This window comes from Bubalus kerabau, chromosome 3, assembly GCF_029407905.1.
Source record: "Bubalus kerabau isolate K-KA32 ecotype Philippines breed swamp buffalo chromosome 3, PCC_UOA_SB_1v2, whole genome shotgun sequence".
Taxonomy (NCBI): Eukaryota; Metazoa; Chordata; class Mammalia; order Artiodactyla; family Bovidae; genus Bubalus; species Bubalus kerabau.
This window is the reverse complement of record NC_073626.1, coordinates 172,723,167-172,743,533: the sequence shown is the minus strand read 5'-3', so window position 1 is coordinate 172,743,533 and position 20,367 is coordinate 172,723,167. Positions and strand designations below refer to the sequence as shown.

General features: G+C 44.3%; 1 protein-coding gene across 4 annotated transcripts in view; it reads right to left on the bottom strand.

Moving 5' to 3' along the window:
- Positions 1–17,290: 17,290 nt before the first annotated feature.
- CAB39 (calcium binding protein 39) overlaps positions 17,291–20,367 on the bottom strand; it is a 99,288-nt gene continuing 96,211 nt past the window's right edge. For all 4 annotated transcript variants that reach the window (XM_055573715.1, XM_055573717.1, XM_055573716.1 and 1 more), the window contains one exon: positions 17,291–19,879. In XM_055573715.1, coding sequence (XP_055429690.1) covers positions 19,691–19,879 — 189 coding nt within the window. In that variant the 3' untranslated portion in view covers positions 17,291–19,690. The remainder of the gene's footprint in view (positions 19,880–20,367) is intronic.

Below are 20,367 nucleotides of genomic sequence, written 5' to 3'. Positions count from 1 at the left end.
TTTTCTCTATATTATCTTCTAGGAACTTAATAATTTTGTATCTTACATTTAAGTCTGTGATATATTTTGAGTTAATTTTTGCAAAGAGTGAAATATCTGTGTTCTGATCTTCCTTCCTTTCTCCCTCTGTCCTTCCCTCCCCACTTCATCCCTCCCTCCTTTCCTTTTGCCTGTGATTGTCTAGTTGTTTCAGCACCATTGGTGGAAAAAACCATCTTTGCTCCAAATGCATTGCCCGGGTCATCCGGGCCTTGTCCAGCTTGATGAATAGCTTGATGTTGATAAAGGGTTTGCAGGTTGGTTGGGGTTGACTAATTCGGGCTGAACTTGGCTGACAGCTTTGCTGACCTCAGTTGGGTTCACTCCTGCATCTTAGGGTCAGCTGGAGGTTGACCAATCTGCAGGCCTCTGCCTCATTCTCTTATGGGTCTCAGTGTCTACTGGAGGCTGGCTGATGCTGAGATGGGCTGAGTGGCCCTGCTGATCTTGGCTGCGTTTGCTCATGTGTCTCAGGGCTGGCTGTGTGTCTGCTGAGGTGTGCAGGGCTTAGCCGGGTGCTCGGTCCTTCAAGGCTGCCATGACCCAAGAAGCAGCCCATGGCTGCCATGGCCCAAACCTCCTGCCACTGATCTCCCCCCAGTCCCTAACCATTGCCTCTCAGGGCTTCTTCCTCACTAAACATCTCAATGCAGGTAAAGTCAAAAATCATGTCTTCCTTGCTCAGGTTGGCCTGTATCTTCTTGAAGAGCCATGTGTCTTTCATCTTCCTCTGAGATGTCAACTACTCTTTTATGTCTCTTCCTGAAGTCATCATCCCCAGGAAGATGGTAGATTTCTGAAACCAGGATATGGGGTAGCAGCAGGTGTAGTTACCCATTTCTTCTACTCCTTCCCTTCTTCCTCCCCCTTCTTAACAGCTTTATTAAAGAATATTATCAAATATATACTTGTATATCAAATATATACAAACGTATATTTGTACATCTGCTGCTAAGTCACTTCAGTCATGTCCGACTCTGTGTGACCCCATAGACGGCAGCCCACCAGGCTCCCCCGTCCCTGGGATTCTCCAGGCAAGAACACTGGAGTGGGTTGCCATTTCCTTCTCCAGTGCATGAAAGTGAAAAGTGAAAGTGAAGTTGCTCAGTCGTGTCCGACTCTTCGAGACCCCATGGACTGCAGCCTACCAGGCTCCTCCTCCCATGGGATTTTCCAGGCAAGAGTACTGGAGTGGGGTGCCATTGCCTTCTCCGATTTGTACATCAAATATATACAAAAAGTTATGGGCATTTAATGGGGCTTCCCTGGTGGTTCAGTGGTCAAGAACCCACCTGTCAATGCAGGAGATGCACAGAAGACCTGGGTTCAATCCCTGGGTTAGGAAGATCCCCTGGAGGAGGAAATGGCAACCCACTCTAGTATTCTTACCTGGAGAATCCCAAGGACAAATGAGCCTCCATGGGGGTGCAAAGAGTCGGACACAACTCAGCACACACAACACAAGGACATGGACATTTAATATATATGATTTGATGAGTTTGGATCCATTTCTTGTTTTCTGTGGCTCATGGCACTTCACCACCCACTGAACAACAGAAAACACATGAAAAAAAAAATCCCCAGTCCAGGGGACTCCAGCGAGTGTGGACACTTCCTCCTCAGCAGGACTGGGACCATTTTTTCTGATCAAGCTAGTTTTTGACCACCATGGAGTTTCCACAGAGGAGTAAATCAGCAACCCCGTCAAAGCTGCATGTGTTGGCGCACCATCACCCCTCCCACACCTTGTCCAGAGCTCACACGTCTTTCATTCTCACCCAGGAAGAACGGCTGCAGTAAGAGCTCCAGGATCTCAGCCAATGGGCCATCTTGCTCTTCGTCATCTCTTGTTTCCATCTCTCAGATGTCACTGGTCCTCCCTGAGGACTTCCCATGATGCCTGCCTTGGGCTGGGCAGCTGCAATGAAGGGTGGGGGTGGGGAAGTGGGCACACAGGACACTGTCCTTGAGTGGCAAAACTGCCATCTTCACTGGCTTTTGTCTGCTGGTTCCACCAAATCCTGAGAAATGTGTGTTTCAATGATGGATTGCTGCATAACAAACTGCTCCAAAATGTCATGGCTTAAAACAACTCATCGTTCCCCACTGTTCTGTGGATCCAAGGGGCAGTTCTTCTGAAGGGTCAGCAAGTGTCGCTTGTACCTTTGCTACCACCTGGAACACTCACATGTCTGGAGTCTTGGTGCTGGTAGTTGGCTAAGATGCAACAGCTCTCCTCCACGTGGCTTCCCTGTCTTTGTGTGGTCTCTCAGTAGTCAATAGCCTAGGCCAAGGGAGGGAAAGAGATTCACACCCCTTAAGGACTTGGGCTGGAACTGGCATCGTGTGACTTTTGCTAAATTCAGTTGGCCAAAGCAAGTCACAAGGGCAGTCTGGACCGAAGGAGCCAGAAAACATCTCCGTCCTGTGTAAGAATACGTGGCATGTGATTGGAAGATGGAGGAAATGGTAGTGGCTGTCCTTAGAGGCAGTCTTACCACAGGGGAGTTGCCTATCCTATAATTGTGGATTTAACTATCTCCCACTTAGTTCTGTCAATTTTTGTCACATGTATTTTGAAACTCTGTAATTAGGTATGGACGTATTTATGTATTACCAGACCACCTAACCTGCCTCTTGAGAAACCTGAATGCAGGTCAGGAAGCAACAGTTAGAACTGGACATAGAACAACAGACTGGTTCCAAATAGGAAAAGGAGTGTGCCAAGGCTGTATATCGTCACCCTACTTATTTAACTTATATACAGAGTACATCATGAGAAACGCTGGGCTGGAGGAAGCACAGGCTGGAATCAAGATTGCCAGGAGAAATATCAATAACCTTAGATATGCAGATGACACCACCCTTATGGCAGAAAGTGAAGGAGAACTAAAGAGCCTCTTGATGAAAGTGAAAGAGGAGAGTGAAAAAGTTGGCTTAAAGCTCAACATTCAGAAAACGAAGATCATGGCATCCGGTCCCATCAGATCATGGCAAATAGATGGGGAAACAGTGGAAACAGTGGCAGACTTTATTTTTCTGGGCTCCAAAATCACTACAGATGGTGACTGCAGCCATGAAATTAAAAGACGCTTACTCCTTGGAAGGAAAGTTATGACCAACCTAGGCAACATATTAAAAAGCAGAGGCATTACTTTGTCAACAAAGGTCCGTCTAGTCAAGGCTATGGTTTTTCCAGTAGTCATGTATGGGTGTGAGAGTTGGACTATAAAGAAAGCTGAGCACTGAAGAATTGTTGCTTTTGAACTGTGGTGTTGGAGAAGACTCTTGAGAGTCCCTTGGACAGCAAGGAGATCCAACCAGTCCATCCTAAAGAAGATCAGTCCTGGGTGTACATTGGAAGGACTGATGTTGAAGCTGAAACTCCAATACTTTGGACACCTGATGTGAAGGGCTGACTCATTTGAAAAGACCCTGATGCTGGGAAAGATTGAGGGCAGGAGGAGAAGGGGACGGCAGAGGATGAGATGGATGGATGGCATCACTGACTCAATGGATGTGGGTTTGGGTAAATTCCGGGAGTTGGTGATGGACAGGGAGGCCTGGCATGCTGTGGTTCATGGGGTTGCAAAGAGACGGACACGACTGAGCTACTGAACTGAACTGAACTGAACTGAAAATTTTATTTATTTATTTTTGGCTGCTCTGAGTCTTATCTAGTTGGGGCAAATGGGGGCTGCTCTCTAGCTGTGGTGTGTTGACTTAGTGGCTTCTCTTACATAGCACAGGTTCTAGGTGTGAGGGCTTTGGTCGCTGTGGTTCTCAGGCTTAGTCACTTTGCGACAAGTGGAATCTTCCTGGATCGGGGCTCAAATCCGTGTGCTCCTCATTGGCAGGTGGATTCTCAACCATTGGACTGCCAGGGAAGTCCAAGGTACAGACACATTTTAGGATTGTTAATCATCTTGATGAACGGACCTATTTATTATTAAGAAATTTCCTTCTTTATCTCTGGTAATACTTCTTGTCTCAAAATCTGCTTTATTGATGTTCATATAGTTACATCAGCTTTCTTGTAATTAGTGCTTGTATCATATATTTTTTTATCCTTTTACTTTTAGCTTATCTGCATCTTAATATTTAGAGTGCACCTATTATAAACACCATTTATAAATGCCATTAGGTCTTGCTTTCCCCTGCAGCCTGGAAATTAATTATTAATTTTATGCAGTGTATTAATACATTTAATTTAAGTATTGATATGGTTGAGTTTCAGTCCATTAACTTGCTTTTTGTTTTCTATTTATCCTCTCTGATCTTTGTTCCTGGTTTCTCTTTTTCTGTCTTCTTTTGAATGAATCGGGTGTGTTGTAGTATTCTATTTTATCTCTTTTATTGATTTTGCTGCTGTACTTTCTTAATTTTCATTTTTTTGAATTTTTAGTGGTTGCTTCATAGATTAAATAAAGCATGTATTTTATACAGTCCATGAAATTTTCCAGGCCAGAATACTGGAGTGGGTAGCCTTTCCCTTCTCCAGGGGGATCTTCCCAACTCAGGGATCAAACCCAGGTCTCCAGCATTGCAGGTGGATTCTTTACCAGCTGAGTCACAAGGTAAGCCCATGTAATCTTACAGTGTGTGTTTAATTAAGACACATCTGTATAACACAAGAAACTCGTAACAGTATAATTAGTCCTCTTTTGTCTTTCGCCTGGGTCATACCATGCTTCTGTACATGTTATAAACCGCACAGTATATTATCACTTTTGCTTTAAAAAAGTCAACCACCTTTGAAAGAAATTAGGAAAGGAGAAAATAGTCTTCTATGTTTACTCATGTATTTGCATTTCTGGCATTCTTCATTCCTTCCTATTAGCTCTGTCTTTCCATCTGGTATCATTTCTCTTCAGCCTAATGAACTCCCTTTAGCACAGCGAGTTTGCAGGCTATGAATTCTCTCAGCTGTAATTTTTCTGGAAATATCTTTATTTCACCTTCATTAATTTTTTGTATAATACAAATTATTCTTCTTTATTTCAATATTACAGCAATATTCTATCACTTTGTACTAGAAAAAGTACATTATCAATTATTTCTTTATTTCTCAATGGATTTTAGGCAATAGAAAAAAATACAACTTTTATTTGTATTTTAAAGTGTTTCCAAACATTAAAGCAGATGAATAGAAGCAAAATATCCTGTCATATGACTTTTTTTGGTTGTTAAATGTATACTTTTTTTCAATTCAATTATTTTTGGTAGATTTGTATAACTGAGCAACTATCTTCACAATCTAACGTTAGAACATTTTGATCACTTTAAAATGTGCCTTCATGCCCATTTGCAATTCATTCTTGCTCCCATCCTCACTCTTAAACACTTTCTGATCTTCTTTCTGTCTCATAAATTTGGGACATGGCATGTAAATGGAATCATATAAAAGTAGTTTTTGTCTGGGTTCTTTCCATTCACATAATGGTTTTCAGATTCATCCATGTTGTAGCTTGTATCACTACTTCTTAACTGCTGAATAGTATTTTCTTGTGAGTCTATTACATTTTGTTTATATATCTATTAGTCTTTGGACTTTTGGATTGTTTCAAGGTTTTTATTATTATGAATGATACTTCTATGAACATTCAGGTCTATGGTTTTTTATGGGTGTATGTTTTTACTTTTCTTGGGAAGATTCTTTGGGGTGAAATTTCTTGGTGATGTGGTAAATTTATGTTAACTGTTTGTATGGTTTATCTTTCTCCATCTTTTTACTTCCAATCTATTCACGTCTTTAAATCTAAGGTGTGTCTTCTGTAAGTAGAATCTAGCTGGATATTGCTTTTACACAAGTCAGACAATATCTGCCTTTTGATTGGGATGTTCAGACCATTTACATTTAGTGTAATTATTAATACGTCTGGATTTATATTTGCCATTTGGCTATTTGTTTTCTGTAGGCCTTTCCCCCCTCTGTTCCTCACTGCCTTCTTTTGTGTTAAATACATATTTTTAGTATATCCTTTCAATTCTTTTGTTGATTTTTAAATGACCTTTAAAGTTCTTTTCCTCCCACAGTCATTGCATTCAGTTCAGTTTAGTTCAGTCGCTCAGTCGTGTCCAACTCTTTGCGACCCCATGAATCGCAGCATGCCAGGCCTCCCTGTCCATCACCAACTCCCAGAGTTCACTCAGACTCACGTCCATCGAGTCGGTGATACCATCCAGCCATCTCATCCTCTGTCGTCCCCTTCTCCTCTTGCCCCCAATCCCTCCCAGCATCAGAGTCTTTTCCAATGAGTCAACTCTTCGCATGATGTGGCCAAAGTACTGGAGTTTCAGCTTTAGCATCATTCCTTCCAAAGAAATCCCAGGGCTGATCTCCTTCAGAATGGACTAGTTGGATCTCCTTGCAGTCCAAGGGACTCTTAAGAGTCTTCTCCAGCACCACAGTTCAAAAGCATCAATTCTTCGGTGCTCAGCCTTCTTCACAGTCCAACTCTCACATCCATACATGACCCAGGAAAAACCATAGCCTTGACTAGATGGACCTTTGTTGGCAAAGTAATGTCTCTGCTTTTCAATATGCTATCTAGGTTTATCTATCATAACTTTCCTTCCAAGGAGTAAGCGTCTTTTAATTTCATGGCTGCAGTCACCATCTGCAGTGATTTTGGAACCCCCCAAAAATAAAGTCTGACACTGTTTCTACTGTTTCCCCATCTATTTCCCATGAAGTGATGGGACCGGATGCCATGATCTTAGTTTTCTGAATGTTGAGCTTTAAGCCAACTTTTTCACTCTCCACTTTCACTTTCATCAAGTGGCTTTTGAGTTCCTCTTCACTTTCTGCCATAAGGGTGATGTCATCTGCATATCTGAGGTTATTGATATTTCTCCCAGCAATCTTGATTCCAGCTTATGCTTCTTCCAGCCCAGCGTTTTTCATGATGTACTCTGCATATAAGTTAAATAAGCAGGGTGACAATATACAGCCTTGACGTACTCCTTTTCCTATTTGGAACCAGTCTGTTGTTCCATGTCCAGTTCTAACTGTTGCTTCCTGACCTGCATACAGATTTCTCAAGAGGCAGGTCAGGTGGTCTGGCATGCCCATCTCTTTCAGAATTTTCCAGTTTATTGTGATCCACACAGTCAAAGGCTTTGGCATAGTCAATAAAGCAGAAATAGATGTTTTTCTGGAACTCTCTTGCTTTTTTGATGATCCAGTGGATGTTGGCAATTTGATCTCTGGTTCCTCTGCCTTTTCTAAAACCAGCGATAGGCATTACAATATGCATTCTACCACAATTTACTTCAGATTGATACTAATTCAATTCTGGTAAAACACAGAAAATTGTTCCAATCTAATCCGATTCCATCTCCCTCTCCTCTGTCCTATTATTATCATAGATAACAAACCATTCTATCTATCTACTATCTATCTATACATATCTATGTTATAAGCACAATGTTATAGTGTCATACTTATTACTTGATGCAAACATGCCTTTTGGAAGTTAAGAGAACTAAGAGAAAAATATGGTTATCTGTTACATAAACCTACATATTTACCCTTTCTGTTTCTCTTTACTTCTTCCATGGATTTAAGTTAACATCTAGAGTCATTTCCTTTCCCCCTGGAGGACTTTCTCTGTATTTCTTGTAAGGCAGGTCTGTTAGCAATAAAGTCTCTCAGTCTTTATCTGAAAATGTCTTTATTTTACTTCATTTTTGACAAGATATTTTACTGGATACAGAATTCCTGGTTGACAGTTTTTTCTTCAGCACTCTGAATGTATCATTCCACTGCCCCTACTTCCATCCTTTCAGATGAGAGAAGTCAGCCACATTATACTGTTGCTTGCCAACAAAGGTCCGTCTAGTCAAGGCTATGGTTTTTCCAGTGGTCATGTATGGATGTGAGAGTTGGACTGTGAAGCGGGCTGAGCGCCGAAGAATTGATGCTTTTGAACTGTGGTGTTGGAGAAGACTCTTGAAAGTCCCTTGGACTGCAAGGAGATCCAACCAGTCCATTCTGAAGGAGATCAGCCCTGGGATTTCTTTGGAAGGAATGATGCTAAAGCTGAAACTCCAGTACTTTGGCCACCTCGTGCGAAGAGTTGACTCATTGGAAAAGACTCTGACGCTGGGAAGGATTGGGGGCAAGAGGAGAAGGGGACGACAGAGGATGAGATGGCTGGATGGCATCACTGACTCGATGGACGTGAGTCTCAGTGAACTCTGGGAGTTGGTGATGGACAGGGAGGCCTGGAGTGCTGCGATTCATGGGGTCGAAAAGAGTTGGACACAACTGAGTGATCTGATCTGATCTGCCTTTACTGATGAGTTGTTTTCGTCTTGTTTTTAAAATTTTCTCTTGGTGTTTTCAACATAATTGAGGCCCTACTATGTGATTCTCTTTGTGTTTATCTTACTTAGTGTTCATTGAGATTCTTGAATGTGTAGAATAATATTGTCATATACACACTCATGTTGACTGTAAGCCCTTTCTCCCACCTGGTGCGGGGGTGTTCAGATTTCTTCTAGAACAGGATGAGCTTTGACTAGGCTGCAGTTTTAATTCAACTGTGTTCTCTGTGGTTAGCCCAACACACAGTCTCATGGCCCACCAAATTTGATTTTATCTTTTGAACTGGTAGGCATTTGGCTTCAACTTTAAATATTTTTGGTACATCATTGGGTTCAGCTCTGGTAGAGCCCCAGAATCCAATCACCATAAGAATGTTTGAGATTGTGCTGTTTCCTTCTACTTACCAGCCTCCTCCCAATTGCTGTTTTCTTGGCAAAATTCGGAGGAGGAAGTTTCTGGGCCAAGTGATCTGTCCTTGTGTTTGGTGCTTTTCCAGACTCCAATCTGTACCACAAACTCACCCTGTTTTCCAAGGTCTGGTTGATTTTCCCTCACCTTGGCAAAGTCTCTCCATCAATGACAGGACTGCTCTTACCTGGATCAGGTTATGGAAGCTGTCTCAGTTTCCCGTTCATCTACAAAAGCCTCAGTCCTCTCAGGAGTTTAGTTCATCAAGGTTTCCTGTGTCCACCACTTCTTGCTAGCTTCATAGAAACATATTACTTCATTTTGCTTGTTTTCCTTCTTCTTACCATAGGAATAAGGTCTTCTGTGTCCTTCTAAACCTAGGCTGGAAGCTGAGGTCAAGTTTGCAGTTTCCACTGGGTGTACTGAACTGTAGAGTGAAAGCTCTCAACCACTCAATTTTACTGTTATTTCGGTCTTGACCTTACAGGGCTGCTGTGAGGATTAAATGAGCTGATGCACCTACAGCCTCCACCCCAAGACTGGCAGCCAGCAGTGCTCAACAACCAACAGAGCTATAGTGTTGATTACAAATCATGGTGGCCTTGGGCAGGGCAGGTGCTGGGAAATTCCTGGCACAGCAAATGACACTGAAGTGAACTTGTTTTTATCCATCACCCAGTGTGATGAATCAAGGATAAGTATAATTCTGAAGGACACTGCCAAAAATGTGACACTTGATGGTTTTTCCCAGCAAGCACTTATTGAGGGCCTATGATATACTGGGCAAGCTCCTAGGTCCATAAATATGGGCTTGTTTCATTACCATAGAAAGTCTGAAAGAAGGGTCTTACTCCCCCTCACCCCCACACACAGATAAGAAGATGAAAGAAACAGGAAATGCAATTTCACTGAAACTCCTGTATGAATTTGACTTTTTTTCTTTCACATGTTCAAAATACAGTAGTATTTAAATGGACAAATCCTTTGACTGAGATAGTTATTAAACCTCTGACTTTCACAAGTGCAGGATGGTATGTCTGTGTCCCTGCAGAATTCATATGTCAAAGTCCCAACCCCTATGTGATGGTATTAGGAGGTGGGAGGTTTGGGAGGTGATTAGTTACAAGGGTGGAGTGTTCACCAACAGGATTCCTGCTCTAATACTGATAAGAGAGACCCCCAGAGAACTTGCTCCCCCTCTTTCTGCCACATGGGGCCATAGGGAGAGGGTGGCCATCTGTAACCTATATGAGGGCCCTCACCAGAACTGACCTGGCTGGCACTCTGACTTCAGATTTCTAGCCTTCTGAACTTAAATACCTGTCTGTTGTTTGTAAGCCACTCGTTCTATTGTATTTTGTTATAGCAGCCTGAAAGGACTAAAACCTTCCAACTTCCTACAGTAGGAGGCAGAACGGATTTCCAGTCACACTGGTCTCTGTGACACTCCTCTCAATGTCAGGGAGCAGCCCCTTAGTGGGCATCCCTAGGGACAGGGACCTTCCTGTCCCTTCCCCTTGCCCACCCTCCCCTCCCACTGCCCACACTGTTCAGTGGCTTGCTGAACCCCTCCTACAGGGGCCTTTCCTTAGGGTGGTGTTTGGATGCACGTGGCAGGAACTCCTGCCGCGTGGCTGGATCAAATAAGGGTGTCTTCTTGTCACTCACAAGCCATCTGAGTGGGGCGTCCAGGCCTGGGTCGAGTCAGGAAGGCACCAAAGCTCCAGGACCTTTTCCTCCTGCCCATCATCCTTAGAGCCAGGTGCTGCGCTCCTGGGCAGAGTGGGTTTACCTACTGTGGTGTGGACAGAACAAAGTCAAGCGAGAGACGAACCTGGTGATGTTTCGCGTTGCTTAAATAGAAAGGCGTTCCTTCCCCCGAGGCGCTTTACTACCGCCTGCTGGAATTAAACAGACGACCCCACCCGGCGGCCATCCGAAGCTGAGCGGCGTGCCCCCGGAAGTGTGCTATCTTGGTAGGCTGGAGCTCTTAGCTGAGCCTTGAGTGAGGGCGGGGCACATAAAGACGTGACAGCCCCCACTGCTGATGTTGAGAAACCCCCGGTCTGAGGTGGGGGAGCAGATGCATAAAAAGAAACCACGACACCATGATGCCACGGGAGGGACGCACAGGGCCCTGCGGCGCCCTGCACGAGTCTGCAGCCCAGCCCAGAACTGTGCCCTCTCTGGGTGGCCCTGCAGACCCCGGCCCCGGGTGCTGGGTTCAGGCCAGACTCAGTCCTTTGGCCCCACAGACCTGTCTGCTGACCATGGCTCAGTGAGCTCCCTGAGACCCACATCCCCGCCACTTCCGGTCCCCTGCCTGCCCTCACTCTGGAGAGGACCATCTATCTCAAACCCCAGCGCTTGTCAGAACTATTCCTTACTTGCTTGCCCGGGCAGACCTCCTCTCTGCTCTTACCCTGGCCAACCCCAGAAGCTGGGTCATCTACACCTTGGTTCTTGGCAACTGCGGCTGTCACCTGCCCTTTCCTGTTCCTCCTGGTGTGGTCCCGGGGCCGTAGCACCCTGGGAGCTTGTGTTAGAAAAGCAGGAATTTGGGCACTGCCGCAGACAGACTGGATGAGCCTCACTTTTTAGTCAAGACTTTAGCATCCCCCAGTGGCATGGTCATAGCAGTTTGAGAAGCATCTCTGAGCCTTGCCTCCTGGTTCCAGGAACCTGTGAGGAGGATGCCAGACAAATGGTCTCTCTTCCTGGGTGTTTGATGTCAACAGTGGGTGTGGGTGAGATCCTGAGACCCCCTTTGCCACCACTCACTGGGAATCAGTCATCTGCTCTTGATAACTTTAGAGGAAGGCAGGCACTTGGTGGAGGATTTGAAGTGATAGGGCTGAAGAAAACAGATGCTGCCTGCTGAGGCCACTTCTGGCTCTCTACCGACTGCTGTGTGGCCTTGGCTGAGTGGCTTAACCTCTCTGTGCCTCTGTTTCCTCTTCTGTTAAATCAGGATACTAGAGGGTTTATCCATCTGAGTGTTGTGAGGATTGAGTTAGCCCTTGTAAAACCCTTGGTAATTACTGTCAATATTAATGAAGATTGTTGGCAGTTAACAAAGAACCTTGAAAAAATCTGTTAACATGGGTGCTTTAGGAAGACTTAGATGGAGATGGTTAGCAAATGTTTACCTAGTTACCACAAAAATAAATCTATACTTATTCTGTGTTGCATCATTATACAATTGAATTTCTATTTCCTAAGAAGGGAAAAAAGCTTTCTTAGAATTTTAGAAGGCTTGTTATCATCGTTCCAAGGACAATTGACTGGAGACCTTGAAACCAAAGCATTCTGAGGCAGAACAAACAGGATTTGCTGTCGACTGGATGGGAGGAGGTGGGAGACAAGGCAAGGAATCAAGGCTGATTGTTGACTTAAGCAGGCAGAGTCTTAAGCCTGGAGGGTAGGGAGCCTGCCTGAGTTCCGGTTTGGACCTGGGACATCTGGGGTTGCTGTTGGACACCCACATGCAGCAGCAAAGATACTGGATACACCGCTCTGTCCCCTCACATCCTGAAAACCCGAACTCCTTTCCCCTTGCATTTGGCCACACATGCCAAGTGTACACCTCACCCCACCCTACTTTCAGCTGTTTTCAGTTCAGTTCAGTCACTCAGTCGTGTCCGACTCTTTGCGACCCCATGAACCGCAGCAGACCAGGCCTCCCTCTCCATCACCAGCTCCCGAGTCCACCCAAACCCATGACCATTGAGTCGGTGATGCCATCCAACCATCTCATTCTCTGTCGTCCCCTTCTCCTCCTGCCTTCAATCTTTCCCAGCATCTTTTTCAATCTTTCCCAGGATCTTTTCAAATCAGTCAGCTCTTTGCATCAGGTGTCCAAAGTACTGGAGTTTCAGCTTCAACATCAGTTCTTCCAACGAACACCCAGGACTGATATCCTTTAGGATGGGCTGGTTGGATCTCCTTGCAGTCCAAGGGACTCTCAAGAGTCTTCTCCAACACCACAGTTCAAAAGCATCAATTCTTCAGCGCTCAGCTTTCTTTATAGTCCAACTCTCACATCCATACATGACTACTGGAAAAACCATAGCTTTGACTACGTGGACCTTTGTTGAAAAAGTAATGTCTCTGCTTTTTAATACGGTGTCTAGGTTGGTCATAACTTTCCTTCCGATGAGTTATTTTGTTTCCACCATTTGATGATGAAAAGTTTCAAGCAGAAAACTGAAAAGATTTTACAGGGGAAAATGATATAATGTGGGAGCAGAGTCAAAGCTCCCATGCAGAAAAATTCCAAAATATATATGTAGACGTTTGCTCTTAAGGAGATGGAGCCTAACACCCACCCCTTGAATGTAGGGTGCTCATAGTGATTCCTTCCGAAGAGGACAGAACTGACAGAGGGAAGACAAAGAGCAGCTTTACAGAGGGGCAACCTGACAACACTTCCTCAGCTAGGAGATCAACATCAACAGGAACGTTGTCACTGTTCAGTTGCTCAGTCCTCTCCAACTCTTTGCGACCCCATGGATTACAGCACCCCAGGCTTCCCTGTCCTTCACCATCTCCCGGAGCTTGTTCAAACTCACATCCGTTGAGTTGGTGATCTCATCCTCTGTTGTCCCTTTCTCCTCCTGCCTTCTATCTTTCCCATTATGAGGGTCTTTTCCAGTGAATCAGCTCTTAGCATCAGGTGGCCAAAGTACTGGAGCTTCAGCTTCAGCATCAGTCCTTCCAATCAATATTCAGGACTGATTGCCTTTAGGATTGACTGGTTTGATCTCCTTGCAGTCCAAGAGACTCTCAAGAGTCTTCTCCAACACCACAGTTTGAAAGCATCGATTCTTTGGTGCTCAGCTTTCTTTAGGGTCCAACTCTCACATCCATGCCTGACTACTGGAAAAACCATAGTTTTGACTATACAGACCTTTGTCAGCAAAGTAATGTCTCTGCTTTTTAATACACTATGTTTGTCATAGCTTTTTTTCCCAAGGAGCAAGTGTCTTTTAATTGCACAGCTGTAATAACTGTCTGTAGTGATTCTGGAACCCAAGAAAGTTTTTCACTGTTTCTGTTGTTTCCCAATGCATTTGCCATACAGTGATGGGACCGAATGCCATGATCTTAGTTTTTTGAATGTTGAGTTTTAAGTCAGCTTTTTCACTCTCCTTTTTCACCTTTGTCAGCAGGAATAGGTCCTGGTGATAGTGTGTGTTCTTGATAGATGGGATGAGGATGGCATTTTACTTGTGTGGTCTTCCTCCCCTGAACCCACAATCTCATTCAAATCATGAGGAAAACATCAGGCAAATGCCACCTATGGGAGAGTCTATGAAATGCCTGACCAGTACTCCTGGAAACTGTCAAAAACAAAGTCTGAGACCCCTCACAGCCAAGAGGAGCCTCTGGAGACTTGATGATTAAATGTTACGTCAGATCCTGGATGGGATCCTGGCATAGAAAAAAGGATATTAGGGGAAAACGAAGGATATCTGCTTGATGTGTGTGCTCAGTTGCTTCAGTCGTGTCCAACTCTTTGCGACGCTATGGACTGTAGACAGCTAGGCTCCTCTGTCCATGGGATTTCCCAGGCAAGAATACTGGAGTGGGTTGCCACGCCCTCCTCCAGGGTCTCTTCCCAACCCAAGGATCTAACTTGTGTCTCTTGCACTGGCAGGTGGATTCTTTACCCACTGGGCCACCTATGGACTTTAGTTAATAACAACACATTAGAATCTGTTCATTAATTGTGACAAATGTTCCATACTAATTTGCTAATAGGAGAAACCAGATGTGGGAATTAATGAAACTCTCTGTCCTATCTTTGCTTTTTTTTTTTTCCTGTAAAAATGTTTCTAAAAAGTAAAGTTTCTTAAAAAACACAACCATATACCCACCATGTAAATTCTATCTTTCACAGTTTACTATCTTTATTACACTTTGCATTTTTATCACAATCTGTTCCACCCTCTTTCTTTTAATACCCTCTCTTGGTTACTTCATCCTTTTTGCTCAAAACAGCACTCAGGAAGCCTGGGACCACCTGGCTCACAACTGCCACAGGGTCTCTGGGCCCCTGCACATTTGTGAGGCTGGATTTGCTCTCCAGATGCCCCATTTCCTAGGCTTGTGTGTGCTAAGTCACTTCAGTCGTGTCCAACTCTTGGCGACTCTATGGATTGTAGCTGACTAGGCTCCTCTGTCCACGGGGATTCTCTGGCCAAGAATCCTCGAGTGGGTTGCCACATCTTCCTCCAGGGAAACTTCCCGACACAGGAATTGAACCTGTGTCTCTTACATCTGGCAGGTGGGTTCTTTAACACCGAGAACAGCTGCTGAAAACAAAGAGCTCTACTGCCACCTGGTGGACCTTTAAAGTGCCAAGTGCAGGAAAAGCTGGATGCCAGATAGGCAAAAGCACCCTTCAGGCTAGCCCAGAATTGACTCTACCCTAGCCCCTTCCCCACTAAGCCCCATCCCAATTCTAATTGAGACCTGGACACTCCTAACTCAGCCCCAATTCCCACTTATGCAGTCATTTTGTAAGGTTATTAATATACTTTTCAAGAAAAAATTTTTGGAAGAGAGCAGGAGAGAGAATGAGGGAGAACTGGGAGCTTTCCAGTTTTGCTAGGAGCTGTGACGGCCGTGAAGAACAATTTGGAGCTGTGGGCGCACCCTGTCCAGCTGTCTCCTCAGGCGGCAGCAGCAGCTCTGGTCCTGATCGGCCTCTCTGTGCTGGCCACAGTCTCTCTGTGCAGGAAAGGAAATCACGAAGGGAGCTCCAGAGAGCAGGCAGTGCCACTCTGTCGTCCCAGGCCTTCTTTGAGAAAGGCCCCGCACCCAGCTGTCCGAAGGCCTGGCAGCTCCTGCCTCCGGGTTAGAAGGAACACAGAGAGCATGTCTTAGGTGGGGTTTCTTTGGCAGCGCAACTTGGGACCAGGGTTCAAATGCATCTTTTTGTTGTTGTTGTTCCATTGCCAAGTTGTGTCAAACTCTGTGACCCCATGGACTGCAGCATGCCAGGCTCCTCTGTCCTTTGCTATCTCCTGGAGTTTGTTCAATTTATGTCCATTGAGTTGGTGATGCTATCCAACCATCTCATCCTCTGTCATCCACTTCTCCTCCTGCCTTCAATCTTTCCAAACATCAGGGTCCTTTCCAGTGATTCAGCTCTTCACATCAGGTGGCCAACGTACTGAAGCTTCAGCATCAGTCCTTCCAATGAACACCCAGGACTGATCTCCTTTAGGATGGACTGGTTGGATCTCTCTGAAGTCCAAGGGACTCTCAAGAATCTTCTTCAGCACCACAGTTCGAAGGCATCAATTCTTCAGTGCTCAGCCTTTATGGTCTAACTCTCACATGTGTCCATGACTACTGGGAAAACCATAGCTTTTACTGGGACTCAAGCCCAGGACACCTCGCTAAAGAGTGATGTTGCTGCTCATCAGGAGGCAAGGGGGCACACGCAGGTGGCTCCAGGGTAGCCTACCTGAGGCTTGGTTCTAGGACCAGCAGGGAGAACGTGGAGGCTGTGGTGGGGAGTCTCACCTAGTCCTTCATGGCTTTAGCTCTCCGCTGGGAGGAGGGTCACAGGAAGTGTGGGGAGGACACAGGAGTGGCCGGTGCTGGCCTTGGGGCTCTTGAGAGGTGTGCACAGTGGTGACTCACGCCTCCAACGGCTCCAGCTCCCAAGAACCAGTGAGCGTTGTGTGAGCCTTTGCATCCAGTTTGCTTGATCCTCACACGAGGAAGGTGGCCTGGTGACTTCAGCTGCGGACGTGGGGGCGGGGGCTGCGGGAGGAGACCCGAGTCCAGGCCTCGGTGTGGATGCGCCTGCTGCAGCTCCCTGCTCACCCTCTGGAGGACAGGCAGCATCGCCTGGTCCCAACATCATCTTTGGAGAAGCCAGATAGACCTGTGGGGCTCAACTACCTCCTACAAGAGATTGTAACGAGCAGAACATCATTATTCAGATTTCAGAGAGGCATTTTTGGGAAGAGTGTGTGTGGGAGACTGGAGATGCCATCTGCTGACAAGGGTTACGGGGAACCTCGAGGATGGGGCTGGGAGCCACGTGGCAGCAGGTGGCCCGGAGGACCGACCTCCTGAGGGGCCCGCTGCACCCTGTGCTTCCAGAGTGCTTGCAGCTTCTTTGTGATTTCACTCCGGTTACTTCTAAGGAGTCCTGCGGAGTGCTCAGTTTTATCTTAGTGTATTGATAATGAAGGGTCACAGAACCAGAGAGAGGATCTTCGGCCTGAGAAGTGAGGCGAGTAAAAGGCTTAATACTTAACTGTGAAAGGAAGGACCAGGGAGCTATATATGACCCAAGTGAAAACCACATTTTGGACACCAAAAATAGAACCTCAAATGGGGAAAAAAAGACTTTGAGGCTTGTGTATTAACTGTTCCCAGCTACAGTTTGTGACCCAGTTTGTGCTAGTGTATCTCCTGACGGGGTTGTTCACAGTGATACAAACGCAATTATCTAAAGACATCATGTAAACTAAACAAGTGACAATGTTGTTTCTCCAAAATTTTATTTTAATTTAAATTACAGGGCCAGCCAGATATTCTGATAAGAAATTTACTTTTCCTCAAGAGAAAGGAAATGCTTCCAAGGCATTGTGAACAATTGTATACATCTCCACCTTTTTTTTTTAAGGGTTAAAAATCACATTAAGTAACTGACTTATGTAAAATTAAACCTTTATAACACAAAAAGAAACCACTTCCAGTATAATAGTTTTGGTAACATGAATATATTAAATGATCAGAATTTCAAATGCACTTTTTGAGTGTTTTCACATTTTGTTTAAAAACACAAAAAACCAAAAGTCTTAACTATCCCCAGATTCTAATGCGAGAAGAACACGCCCGTGTTTTCTCTGACACGCTGCACCCCTCGCTATCTTCCACACAAAGGCGCTAGCGCTACAGCAGCATCACCAAAGGGAAGCTGCTGTTTCGAGCTCTAAGATCCCGCTTGGCAAGGAAACCCTTCTTCCATGTGGTGTAATGAATGCTTGCACCCTGAATCCAGACACCCAGCACTGGACCACGTGAATCAGAACGATGCATCACAGCCAACTCTGCCTTCCTAAACATCTTGGATAGTTTCATTTCAAGGAGTTTGGATTGCTTTCTTTAGTTCCAACAGAAAAAAACATGGATTATTTTACATAGATTTTGGTTAAGACAGGCTCAGGAAAACCAATTATAAATGTAGACCACCATTTCAATTAAACAGAATAAAATACATCTGTATTTTCTGGGGCTCTTTTCCTAAATGGTGCTCCTGGAAGGAGATTTTAAAGCCTGCTGAAACATCAACTGGGAATCTCATTTTACTGGCTGATAAGTAATTCAATTAGTAAGAGGCTAGCAAAGAATAATTATATAAATTTCTTAATCAGCTACAGCCATGCTGAATTCGAACCGGCAAACTCTGATTTGTAAGTTGTTAGTTGTGATCTTCATGTCACTAAGATGGACAGATACCATTCTAATAACTTTACATAGATATATTCTAGGAGACGTTGTTCTGCCGTGGTCACAGTAACAAAAAAGTGGTGCAAAATCAGTTACTTTATAAATACTGATAATTTGCAGCATTAAGGAACAGGACATTAAAAAAAATAAATTTCCCCGTAGGACACCTATGACTAGGAACTCTTCTTTTCCTAAGAGAAGCCAAAGTTTTAATTACTCAGTTTCACAACTATTGTACTGGATTACTTACTCTAAGAAAGAAAAGGTGCTCTAAAGAGGTCTCCCCACACACAAAGAATCAGCATTAATTTAGCATAATCAGTATCATTCGTAGATCTGGAGAATTCTTGACTCATTTTAAATGAATAAGGCCAATATTATGCAGGAAAAAGTGTAGCTGAGTTCCAGGTCTGTATTGTAGTCTACTGATGGCACCCCATTAGATAACTGAATACAAAGGACTGGTTTACTTTGTTTTCTTTTAATGCTGTGATACTTAAATGTTAAATCAGCATTTTCAGGTGATCTGAAGTATTTCAATTACATATGAGCATTCATTTTTTGCAAAAACTCAATATTAGGTAATAGTTACATACTAATACAATAACATTCCTCTGCTGTACAAATTAAATCATTTAAAAGAAATGAGCATTCTAAGAATTATATACAAAAGAAACCTGTAAGCACTGTTGAAATGAAATGCGAGGTGTCGTTGCTAGCTCTACTGTTTTAAAATACCTTCAAAAAGTAAAATTAACAAATACCCTTCAACATATCCAGGTTTACAAGTCTCAAGAAAATCAAATGTCAAAAAATTCTAGAAAGCTGTGAAAAGCATATATACATTTTCCTTATGACCTTATGAAGCTTCACACTTTTGAGAAGTTGCTAAGTTTCAGTATCAGTTTATTCGTGTGTCAACTTTATCCACTCAAGGAGCTCCCATCTCGGATACAGTTCCCCTAGGATTTAAAATAAAGCTCTGCACGATCTTCCATGAGTGAAGGCATACAATCTTACCCAGAATCCGTGCTCAGATCTTTAACAAAGATAAACGCAAACAGGCAGGTTTACTCTGATCAGATCAATGCCCTCTTCCCCTAACACACACTATCATCTATGCATTTGCCTTCAAGGGACCTAGCCATGTTCAGAACTCCTACAGCAAACGGAGTCTTTAAATTCTGAAATGACACCAAGATCAAGAAAAAGTCCACGTGTGCTCTAGTGTGCAAGAAAGCAGCAGCTACGTTCTCCAACTTGGACTAAAAAAACAAACAAAAAAAAAAATCAAAAAAGGTAAAATGAAAACCGTTCACTTAACAGCAGATTAGCAGTAATGTTCCTCATGAATCGATAACAGTGCCTGATGCTGAATAGCTAACAGCAGACGCTGAACTTGGATTTAATATTTTCGATGTTTATTGGAAATCAGGCTTCTTGCTGAGCTGGTCTCTTCAAATCCCTGATCTGTTTGACTAAATACGTCTTCTCGTCATTGAACTGCTCATCCTCGGTCCTGTCATTCTGGAACTTGCTGAGGAACTCTATGAGCTTGGCTTGGTTCTTGAGGAGGATGTCAAGGATGGGCTGCGTCTTGTTGGGGTTGGCTACGAACACCTGCACAGGGAGAGATCAATGTCAACTACAGGACGGGGCGCGACACGGAGATGCTGCAGACAGCAGAGCACATGTGGCCACACCCACTGCTCCCCCGGGGCACGGGCTGGTCAGGATTACTCATTGGGGTGTCTGCTTTGGAAGACCTTATTTTTACAATTAAAAAAGGAGGGAAGAAGTGCATGTTTAAGCACAAAAAGGACTGACATGTTCACTCATGCTCTGAAACTTTGTAGTTTGTATTAAATACAGACTTTGATTTTAGAATAAAATGGGCAGAAGTTAGTTCTGGGCACAGGAAGTCAGAATGGATTTTAAGAACAAAAATCTCCATGGAAAGCATTAAGAAATACATTATCCTTTACTTTGGGATTAGTAATCTTCCATGCCCAAGACCACCTGATGCGAAGAACTGACTCACTGGAAAAGACCCTGATGCTGGCAAAGACTGAAGGCGGGAGGAGAAGGGGACAACAGAAGATGAGATG